Genomic DNA, 11,481 nt, shown 5'->3' on the forward strand with positions numbered 1-11,481 from the left:
ACTTAATTAATTTAATTAAATCAAGATAAATTTTATAATATTACTATTTAAATGTGTAAATATATAATAAATAAATTTACAAGATTGCCATCATTTTAATAGCGTGTTATTATATGATATGTTTAGTTCATGGATGACGTGGTAGACCGAATTTGTCAAAAAGAGTTTCTCGTTTGGTAGACAAGCTTAAGCCATGGTTGAAACTCCGAAATTAAACTAAACCCTAGTCTAATACTTTGCAGTTTTTTTTTTCCAAAATACTTTGCAGTTCAGTGTCCGTCAATGTACCTGGACACATACTAGAATGTCTTCACCATTATTCTTTAATACCAAATCTCTACCTTTCTTCACAATTTCACTTTCGAAGCATTTCCACACGAAAAACACCAATATTTTCAGCCCTTCTAATTGTAGTACAAGGGGAAGAATCTCACACTACCCTTCTCTAATGGCTGCTGCTAATTCATCCACCGCTTCCATGACACGTTCAGATGTCGTTTCTGATCAGAACGACTCGACCCAGAAGATCCAGCACCCATTACAAGTAAGCCCGGATTCTGTTTTCTTCATCTGTTTTTAGTTTTCTGAGCTACTTTTCGCAATTAAGCTTTTATATGGGTAGTGGTATTGATTGTATTAAAATTGACCTTTTTAAATATTTTTTCCTGTTTGAATTATCAGAATTTTGTGAACTAATTTGATAAATTAAGGTCAAGTAGATCCAAAATAGTCTAAAATCATATCGATTGGATCCACATAGAGACAGAATAATAAGAAAATTTGGATAATTAATCCTAGCACACAAGTTTTTGTACGAAATGGTCCTTCTTCCATTGTATGAGTGTCGGGTCGTAACCAGTGATCGTTAACGAATTATTGGGAAAAAATTAAACGACTTGCAAAAAACTGGATTGTGATCTGAAATTTTGTTAGCCAGGGATGATTTCTTGGTATTGGACAGTCTTGAGTAGGAAAAGTATTAACATCTGCAATATGATAAAGGAACGATAATTTCACTTAGGCCATGTTTGGTTCATGGAATAGGTGCGGAATGGAATAGCTATTCCGTATGGAATAACAATTCTTTGCTTTGGTTCATGGAATAGGTATTCCATGATTTTGTGGAATAAGGACTCCTCTCAAAAACTAAAGAATGGCTATTCCATTCATTATGGAATAGCTATTATATTCCATGCTATTCCATTCCATGAACCAAACATGGCCTTATTTGCATTGAACTTTAAGAATAAGTTTGACGGTAATGATGTTACATTGCTGTCTGTGGTAATGTGTTCTACCCCTGTTTTAGCAGCTTTAATTGATTCAGTTTAGAGTTTCAGCTGAATAGGAAGCAGGGAAAAAAGTTTTTTTGGAAGATGCTCTTTCGTGCTATGCTTGTGTTTGTGGCCCCATTATCAAAATCATATGACCCGCGTTTCGAATTTTACTATTCGGTAGGATTCATTACTATTAGGATTTGTATCCTTTCAGAAATCGGATAATTAATCAGAATCGAGGCCGAGTCTATGGAATCGATAGTGAATTGTAACGAGTCCATGAATCGCATGATTCATCAGATTCATAAAATTAAATTTAAAATCAAGAATTAAGAAAAAAGAAATAAGCAACCAAATATGTTGTTTCATATATCATAAATCAAAGGAGGAAAAAAAATATCAAAAAGAGATAGTTACGTTTATTAGTACCTAGAATGGTATTTTAGATTTTTTAATTTATCAACTTTTTTAAGAATGTTATAAGCTAAACAATGTTTAGTTGGTTAAGCAACTTTGCTAAACGTGCTCTAATTTATTTGTTAAGACTTAATTTTTTGCGTTTAATAATTATATAGTTCAAAATTTCAAATTTTAGGAATATTTGAAATTTCATATATGATTTATGCAAACATATGTTTTCCTTAACTAATACTAAAATTATAAATTGAATCTTACAATTCGATTCTCGATTCACTAATGAAGCATTTCGATTCTCAATTTAAATATTGTTTTGACAACTATGGTTTGTGGTGATTCGCCTTCTTTAAATTGCCTTATCTTAGCTCATAGGTCAAATCACGAGAATTCAGTCGAAGGACCATGTATGTTTAATTTTGGTCAATATATGAATCCATGGTGTCTTGGTGTCTTTCTCAATGTCTCGAGTATCTTTCTTGATTGAAATGACTGAATCACATATTTCTTTCTCGTGTATCCATTACCCTAATGGTTTTAGCCTTATTTTTTCAGGTGGCAAAGCGCTTGGAGAAATTCAAAACCACAATCTTCACGCAAATGAGTTCTCTTGCTTTCAAACATGGTGCAATAAATCTCGGTCAAGGCTTTCCTAACTTCGATGGTCCAGACTTTGTTAAAGAGGCAGCCATTCAAGCCATTAGGGATGGAAATAATCAATATGCTCGAGGATATGGGATTTCAGAGTTTAACTCTGCGATTGTTGACAGATTCAAGAAAGACACTGGGCTAGTGGTGGACCCTGAGAAAGAAGTTACTGTCACCTCTGGGTGTACAGAAGCCATTGCTGCGACTATCTTAGGCTTGATAAATCCCGGTGATGAAGTGATCGTGTTTGCTCCTTTCTATGATTCTTATGAAGCCACACTATCGATGGCTGGTGCCAAAATCAAAGGCGTTACTCTCCGACCCCCGGATTTTGCAGTTCCTATTGACGAGCTCAAGTCCATTATCTCAAAGAATACCCGTGCAATTCTTATCAACACGCCACATAATCCCACCGGAAAGATGTTTACTAGGGAGGAACTCACTACCATTGCATCGCTTTGCATTGAAAACGACGTTCTGGTTTTCACTGATGAAGTTTATGACAAGTTAGCTTTTGAAATGGATCACATATCTATGGCCTCTCTTCCTGGAATGTATGAGCGGACTGTGACTATGAATTCCTTGGGAAAGACCTTCTCTTTAACAGGGTGGAAGATTGGGTGGGCAATAGCTCCTCCGCACCTGACCTGGGGAGTACGGCAGGCACACGCGTATCTCACATTTTCCACATCCACTCCCATGCAGCGGGCAGCTACAGTAGCGCTAAGAGCTCCGGATTCGTACTTCGAAGAGCTAAAGAGGGATTATATGGCAAAGAAGGCAATTTTAGTTGAGGGATTAAAGGATGTTGGTTTCAAAATATTCCCGTCCAGCGGAACTTACTTTGTCGTTGTTGACCATACCCCTTTTGGCTTCGAAAATGATATAGCGTTTTGTGAGCATCTGATAAAGGAAGTTGGGGTGGTAGCCATCCCGACCAGTGTATTTTATCTGAACCCAGAAGAAGGGAAGAAATTGGTCAGATTTACATTCTGCAAAGATGAAGACACTCTGAGGAATGCCATTGAGAGGATGAGGAATAAACTGAAGAAAAAATGATACTTTTTAATGCGGAGAAAACCATGTTTCTGAAAAAACCCAAGCTGGTATTCCATATTTTCCATTAGCATATTGATATGGACTGAATCGGATTCAAGTCCGAGTCCGGTGGGGAATTTATTTTAGTAAATCTTAATGTTGTTGCATACTCAAATTAATATCCATAAACAATTGAGCTTTGGAGATGAAATGTGAGCTTTGGAGATGAGATGTGAATAATGTTGTCGCAAAAATGTAGATCTTTTTGTAAAGAATGGAAATCCAACTTGGGTTTGGACAATGTTTTCTTTACTTTGTCTTAGGCTTTGTATTGAAGCGATTTCATATTGCTTTCAAATTCTGAGAGAGAGACGTTAAATTATAGAAGAAGTTGGGGATATGTGGCGATTCCTTGGTGTCTTTCTATGGAATTAACGGACTTTTTGTGCATAACTTTCGCTTTTGGTAGGCAAGTGTGAGACTGTAACATGAAGCTGAGTATCATAGTATCTAGTTTCCTCGTAAAGATGAAACTTAATTTGGTTTCAAATTCAATTTCAATGTGATCTACCGGTTTTTTTTACAATAGTATTTTATTATTTCTCTAATAATAATCGTACAGTCTCTAATAAAGTTGTTTCATTAACATTGGTTTTAAAATAAGTTTTTACAATATTTCATAATCATTTTGTTCAATCATAGTATATAATTAGTGTCCCTAATTAAAATTATGCAAATACTCTCTATAGAATGGATAGTTTCATGTGGAGGTTCTGCATAGACAGTGCACATACAAGCAAGGGTTCGATTTGAAAACAATTCGATATTTTTTTTGCGAATGGTGTAGATTCGTGAACATGACCCATCATGTTCAAGTGAACATGACGGAATCCCAATCCTAATATTAATGTGAAGAAAATATCATTATGACTATAGTAAATAAATAGTTTCAATAAAAATATCACTTCCATTGTTATAATTCTCGCAATCCACATATTTCTTTAATATTGTATGAGCTATAAAAATGCTGTACATATTAAAAAGATCAAAGTTTTAATAAAATTCTGTATATGTTAACCTTTAAGTGACATTAATTTTTAATTCCAATTTCAATCTTTTTCATAAAATTCTTAAAATGATGGCAATATGATAACTTTGTTTGTTACTTTTTATACATTTAAATAGTAATATTACAATATTACTATCATTTGAATGAGGTGTCATAATAGGTTCAGTCTACGGAGGAGTCTACCTACCTAAGAATTTCTCAAAAAGAGACTATCCTTTTCTCCTTGAGATAAAAAAAAAAAAACACAAGTCTTCTCATAATGGCAGATTCGCAGGCTCAAATTCTGTGAAGCCTCAATAATGCGAAGCCTCAGTCGTATCATATCAAAGCGGTGATTATTTCAGGAATGGGATTTTTTACCGATGCCTACGATTTGTTTTGTATATCACTGGTCACTAAATTGCTGGGCCGCATCTACTACCATGTAGATGGGTCTTCGAAGCCAGGTAGTCTGCCTCCTAATATTGCTTCTGCTGGTAATGGTGTAGCCCTCTGCGGAACTCTTGCAGGTCAGCTCTTCTTTCGGATGGCTCAGCGACAAATTAGGACGCAAGCGTGTCTATGGAATTACTCTCATGCTTATGGTGCTTTGCTCTATCTGCTCCGGCCTGTCTTTTGGGAGTTCTCCTTAGCTGAGGCTGTATGGGTACTTTGTGTTTCTTCAGGTTTTGGTTAGGGTTTGGTATCGGAGGAGACTACCCACTCTCTGAAACTATCATGGCGGAATACTCTAACAAGAAGACTCGCTGAACGTTTATTGCTGCTGTTTTTCCAATGCAAAGGTTTGGAATTCTTTCGGGTGGTATAAGGCGCCTGCTTATTCTGTTGATCCTGCCGGGTTTACTGTGCTGCAAGCTGATTATGTTTGGAGGATAATTCTGATGCTTGGTGCATTGCCTGCTGCTTTGACATACTACTGGCGCCTGAAGATGCCTGAAACGCCTCATTACACCGCTTTAGTCGCCAACAACGCAGCGATGGCTCGTCAGGACATGGCGAAAGTGATGGACATTGAAATGCAATCTGACAAGGAAACAACATCATCAGAACAGGCTAATACAAAAGCAACAGTTTTGGGCTATTCTCTAAGCAATTTCTCGCCCGGCATGGATTACACCTACTCGGAACAGCAAGCACTTGGCTGTTTGTTGACATTGCATAATATATTCAGAATTTATTTCAGAAGGATATTTTCAGTGCGGTAGGTTGGCTTCCGCCGGCCAAATCAATGAATGCGCTTGATGAGCTTTTCAAGATTGCTAAAGCACAATTCCTCATTGCACTTTGCGGTACAGTTCCGAGCTACTGGGTAACCTTCGCCTTAATCTCGGATTCTTATATGCTTCTCAGAATCAGGACCAGTCCAAGGCTGATACAGGGTACCCTGCCGGTATTGGGATGAAAAATTCACTAATAGTTCTTGGTATTAATGTGTTAGGTTTCTTTTTTACATTCTTGGTTCCAGAGCCTAAAGGAAGATCATTAGAGGAGATTTCTGGAGAAGATGACCATTCAAATCAAGTTGAAGCTACCTGCTGAGTAGTTGTGATTTTTTCTTTTCTTTGGTTTAGATAGAATTCGCTTTTCGATAGAATATTTCTTTATACTAGTTTAGTTAGCATATGAGTTTGCAGTACTTCAAACTTAAAGAATCAATGTTACTAATTTTTAGCTTGATTATCAATTTCCGTGTCGTAAAAACAGAACATTCTGTAGGATTTTATATTGCTTTACAATTTAACAGAGTACAAATAAATTTATACAAATTAGTCCAAATCAAGTTGAAGCTATCCAATAAATACTAGTGATTTTTGTTTTCTTTCATTTAGGTTATTTTTTTTTATTTATATAAATTATTTCAGTTCATCAATGAGTTTGCAATGATGAAAACTTTCAATGTCAAATTTAAACTCTCCGCGCGTCTTATTACGACTTCGATAAAAAGTTTATTCATTTACTACATTAACTTTTTTGAATTGAGTTTTTGCACTTTTATTTTTATTGAAAATAAGTCCTTCAATCAGTTTTTTTGGATTAACTTGACACCGTTAATACATTTTGTGACACAGGGATATAATGTCTGCAGAATTAAAAGAGTAAGGACTTAATATATATAAACTGTAGTGGAGGGACATAATTCAGAAAAGAATGATAGTATAGGGACCTAAATACATATTTTGCCTTGATTATATTCAAAACATGAAGATTTATTTCTGGGAAATGACAGACACCATAAACGGGGATGGTACTATGTGGTCCGAAGTAGGTGGTAGGAAGCTATAAATTGATTAAAAATACTGTAAAAAGAAAAAAAGATTATTATTCTGGGAAATGACAGACACCATAAATTGTTGGTAATGATTGTGCACAACATAATGATCGATGTGGGTGTGGAGATAAATAATTTGAACTCACACAAAGATAAATTGCAATTTCATGAAGATCTAGCATAATACTGTGTGTGTTCTGAGAAAATGTTTGCATTTCAAGTGATTAAGGGAACTATAATGAAAGAAAATTAAACAGCCCAATATTCAATATAAAAAAAAATCTATTTTATCTCTATCAATACATGTGATGTGATTTAGTTGCTGCATGCCGGTTTCATTTCTCGATTTCCGAAACGTTACCGTGTCCGAAACTCATATGAAATATTTCAGGAATGTTTCGGCAAATAAAAAAAAAATCAGACACCCTTTTTCTAATAGAAAATCTGTTTCTTAAAATATAATTTTAAAAGTTATCCACACAAAAAAATTTCTTCTTATTTTATTGGATTATATTATATTTTTATTATAATTGCAGAGGTTTTAATATATTAATTCTAAGTAGGGTTCTGAAATTCGTAGATGGTTGTTATTTGTTTTAAATTTAAATTAAATTCCAACAATTTATTTTATTCATTATCATAATTGCATAGTAATTTTTTTGATAATTTGTATAGTAATTTATTTACATAAAAGTATTTTTTTTTTAAAATTTGATATATATGAAATTAATAATTTTTAATATTTAGAGTTACATTCCTATAATTATATTATTTACACGTTTCTCTCGTATTTTTATTTCTTATATTTGAAAAATATAATTATTTTTCGGTATCTCTTTCCGTTTTAATTTCCGTTCCCGTGCAACATACAAGCACTGGTATCAAAAGCAAGGGAAACATTACTGCTTGTTGCTGAGGAACAGGTGAGCCCAAGCATGATGCCAAGCAATAGGATAAGTTTGCCGCTTTCTGAGTATATATACTGAACCAAAGGTCATGGTCCCCGTTAAGTATGATCTGCTTCCATATTATATGTATTACTTCTCTCATCTACTATTTTTCTTTCAACAAAAGGTGCATAATTGCCTGCATAATTACAACCACACCCTTTTTATATTTTTAAGATAGAAATGTTTAATATTTTTTTTTGCATATCTATATCTATACTATATATAAAAGTACGGAGGGGGGACAAGCAAATTTACTGAATAGTCTTTTTTAGTTTATTACTAAATAAAGGTTTTATAATTATTAACTAATTAGTTATTTAATTAATCACTATTATAATTAAAGTCTTAATTAGAGTATGTAGCTAAATTATCTCGAATTTAGTTTTTAGTATGTAAAAAATAACTAAATTTTCTCCAAATTAGTAAGAATAACTATATTTTAGTTTCATTGAAATACAAAATTAAAACACTGTATTTGGTCAATATAATATTATTTAAATTTTAATCTTATTATTTTTAAAGATATTATTAATAAAATAAAGTTAATGTTTTAATTATGGTTATTATAAAACCAAAATAAGAATAAATTCAGTATGAAAAACAATTATTACTAAATAAAAATTTTATAATTATTAACTAATTAGTTATTTAATTAATCACTATTATAATTAAAGTTCTAATTAGAATAGGTAGTTAAATTATCTCCAATTTAGTTTTTAGTATGTAAAAAATAACTAAATTGTCTCCAAATTAGTAGGAATAACTATATTTTAGTTTGATTGAAATACAAAATTAAAAAACTGTATTTGGTCAATATAATATTATTTAAATTTCAATCTTATTATTTTTAAAGATATTATTAATAAAATTAAGTTAACGTTTTAATTATGGTTATTATAAAACCAAAAGAAGAATAAATTCATTATGAAAAAAAATTAATAATCAAATATATTATATTTACTTTTACAAAAATTCTTAACTAATTTAATATTAATTATAAATAAAAAATTGATATAATTATAATAAATTTACTAATATATATATTGACGAGTTACGTTACGAGCCACGTGCATAGCACGTAATGCGAAACTAGTATCTATAAAAGAACATATAGATTGTGATGGATTTGTAAAGAAACATCCCGCTACAAATTAATTTATAATGGATTAAAGAGACGATATACACCATTTATAAGGGTGGAGATTTTCGCACTCCTTCCATTGATAATAGCACTCCAATTTCATTTCTTTTAGTTGTTAATGACTTTATAACCCTTGATTTAATTTTCTTTTTCTTTTTAATGCATTATAATTGTTTTCTTTTTAACACAATGTAAAATTTATATTAACTTTTTAATTTACATAATTTTATTTAAGGTTAATTACATATAAAATCATGATATTTGCACCAAGTTTCAAAAATAACATTATCTTTAAAACGTGTCAATTATAGGCACCACATTTCTTTTCTTTTTTCCAATTTCATCATGGGCACATTTTTTAGTGAAATTTTACTGACTTGAACAGCCGGTGGGTCTGCCACGTGTCATGCCACGTCAGCAAAAATGCCACTAAAAATCGCCGGTGTAATTTTTGAAAAAAAAATGAAAGGTGGTGTCTATAATTGACACCTTTCAAAGGTTATGTTATTTTTGAAATTTGGCGTAAAGGTCAAATTTTATATGTAATTAACCCTTTTATTTAATGACCGACTTTTAATTTCAAATGATTTTTTTTATTCTCTTATTTTAATCTTATTAATCCATTTGTTTTAAATTATCAATTTTATTTTATATAAATAAATTAATAATTCCATATTAATATTTTCTTAATAAAAAGACTCATTTTTCAGATTATATACATATCATCATATGATTATTTTTTAAAAATTTATTACTTTTAAAAAATTAATGGATTTTTTTTCTCTTATATGTATGCATAATTGAAGCAAATTATAACTTTAAAAACTGCCAAAAAAACCACAAATAATTATGAAATATTTAAAAGCTAAAAAAAGAATAAAAAAATCATTTTTAATTTTATAAAAAAATATAAATTAATCATAAAAAAATTAGAGTTTCATAATTTTTGTAATAGTAATTATTTTAAGTATATATAAAATGTGATATATATATATATATATATATATATATATATATATATCCAAAAAATTAAATAAAATCAAAGAGTTGAAAAATATAGGACTGTGTTAGAAGAAGATACTTGCGGAATATAGAAAAAAATAGTTGAGGGTAATAAAGTCATTAATGGCTAAAATAGGAAGAATTGGAGTGCTATTATAATTAGGTGGAGTGCGAAAATCTCCACCCCATTTATAATGGTATATTTCGTCATAAATCTACTATAAAATTGTGATGGATTTAATATTATGTTGTAAAATATTTGTGGTTGTAACTTTCATGACGGCCTAAATTCCATCACAAATATATCGCAAATGTAGATTTGTGAGGGATTTTATTTTTTGTGTATATAACAAATTTCAGGTATAATTTGTTGCTGATTTTCTGTGGTGAAAACTACAAGACTTGCTTCTGTTGATCATCTACACCCTTCCAAAGATCCGTTGATCATTCCAATGCTTGTAAAAATGTCACATGTCAATTTTCATGTATACAAATTCATTTAAAATATGTTAATCTATAAAGCATGAAAATATTATTGTTTTAGCATAGCTTAGCTTGGATGGCTAAGGCGTCTCTAAGTGCATTAAGAGGTTGTGGTTCGAACCACGCCTCGGTAACTAACAAACTAACAATTGAGACTCTAAAGAGTCGTTTATCATCTTTGACAAAAAAAAAAAAGCATATTCGCAGTTTAAACAAAAATTTATTTATTAAAATTACCATTTAATTGAATTTATTGGCAAAAATATATTCCAGTCCTTGTACAAGCACACCTTTTTTGAATTGAGTCCCTATACTACAATTTATGTATATTGAGTCCTTACACTTCTAAATTAGTAGACATTAGGTCCATTTTTTACACAAAGTGCCAACGGTGTCTAGTCCGGAAACGAAAAACTGATTGAGGGGCTTATTTTCAACAAAAATAAAAACTGCAGAAACCAAATTCTAAAAATATTAATATAAAAAAATGAATAAATTTTATATTTTAGTCGCACTAACAGCGTGTGGAGTATGTGAACTTCATTTTCGTAACGAAATGACCTAATGTCGATAAAATTAAATGTGTAAGGACTCAATTTTAACAAATAAACGGGATTCAATTCAAAATAATTATAATAGTAAGTGAATTCAAATATGCGTTTTACCGAATCTATTTCCATTTTTCAATTTTTCCATTTCTTGTAAATCTACATTTTAGCATATTCTGAAAGTGAAAGAAAAAAAAGAGTTAGATAAATTATACTATATGATCACTCTAGAATCCAGACAGTGATTCAAAAGAGTGATGGAGATAGCAATGGGTTAGAGATAGGCATTACATTATCAAATGTTGAGATTGAAGAAAGCAAAAACAAAAGAAAAAAACTTTAGGTTTAGAAAGGAAAAAGAAGCAACCAAAAACATATCATTCATTCCCTTAATGTTTATGCTAAACTCCAACAACATACGTATTGGTTATATTGTAGTCCACTTGTACCACTTTTTAGTCTATCAAAACTTTATATTTCAAAATTAATCTTACTTAAAATTGATACAAAACTATCTTTTCAATTTAGATTTAGATAGAAGAATTAGTACATATCTTTCATATTTGTATAAGAATGACATCATTAATTAGAATTAACTTTTTTTTTATTTAATTCTCTAGTATCTGATTATTATATTAGTGC

The 11,481-nt window shown here is 31.0% G+C and overlaps 2 protein-coding genes across 2 annotated transcripts; both read left to right on the top strand.

Moving 5' to 3' along the window:
* The first annotated feature begins 203 nt into the window (after positions 1 to 203).
* On the top strand, positions 204 to 3,777 carry LOC126664885 (uncharacterized). Its single transcript, XM_050357496.2, has 2 exons — positions 204 to 544; positions 2,247 to 3,777. Exons 1-2 carry the CDS (start codon positions 305 to 307, stop codon positions 3,396 to 3,398), a joined length of 1,392 nt encoding a protein of 463 aa, XP_050213453.1. The 5' UTR covers positions 204 to 304; the 3' UTR covers positions 3,399 to 3,777.
* A 925-nt stretch (positions 3,778 to 4,702) lies between these two features.
* Positions 4,703 to 6,130, top strand: LOC126665152 (probable inorganic phosphate transporter 1-5). Its single transcript, XM_056104913.1, is given in 4 exon segments — positions 4,703 to 4,966; positions 4,968 to 5,081; positions 5,083 to 5,248; positions 5,251 to 6,130. Coding segments are annotated over 4 exon segments (855 nt in total). The 5' UTR covers positions 4,703 to 4,792; the 3' UTR covers positions 5,652 to 6,130.
* Positions 6,131 to 11,481: the final 5,351 nt, after the last annotated feature.

This window comes from Mercurialis annua, linkage group LG1-X (genome assembly GCF_937616625.2).
Source record: "Mercurialis annua linkage group LG1-X, ddMerAnnu1.2, whole genome shotgun sequence".
Lineage (NCBI taxonomy): Eukaryota > Viridiplantae > Streptophyta > Magnoliopsida > Malpighiales > Euphorbiaceae > Mercurialis > Mercurialis annua.

What these genes read in the sequence shown, in the direction of transcription:
- LOC126664885 (XM_050357496.2), top strand. Translation starts at nt 305, where the DNA reads ATGTCTTCACCATTATTCTTTAATACCAAATCTCTACCTTTCTTCACA. An exon ending in AGATCCAGCACCCATTACAA is followed by an intron (nt 545 to 2,246) that starts GTAAGCCCGGAT and finishes TTATTTTTTCAG; the next exon opens with GTGGCAAAGCGCTTGGAGAA.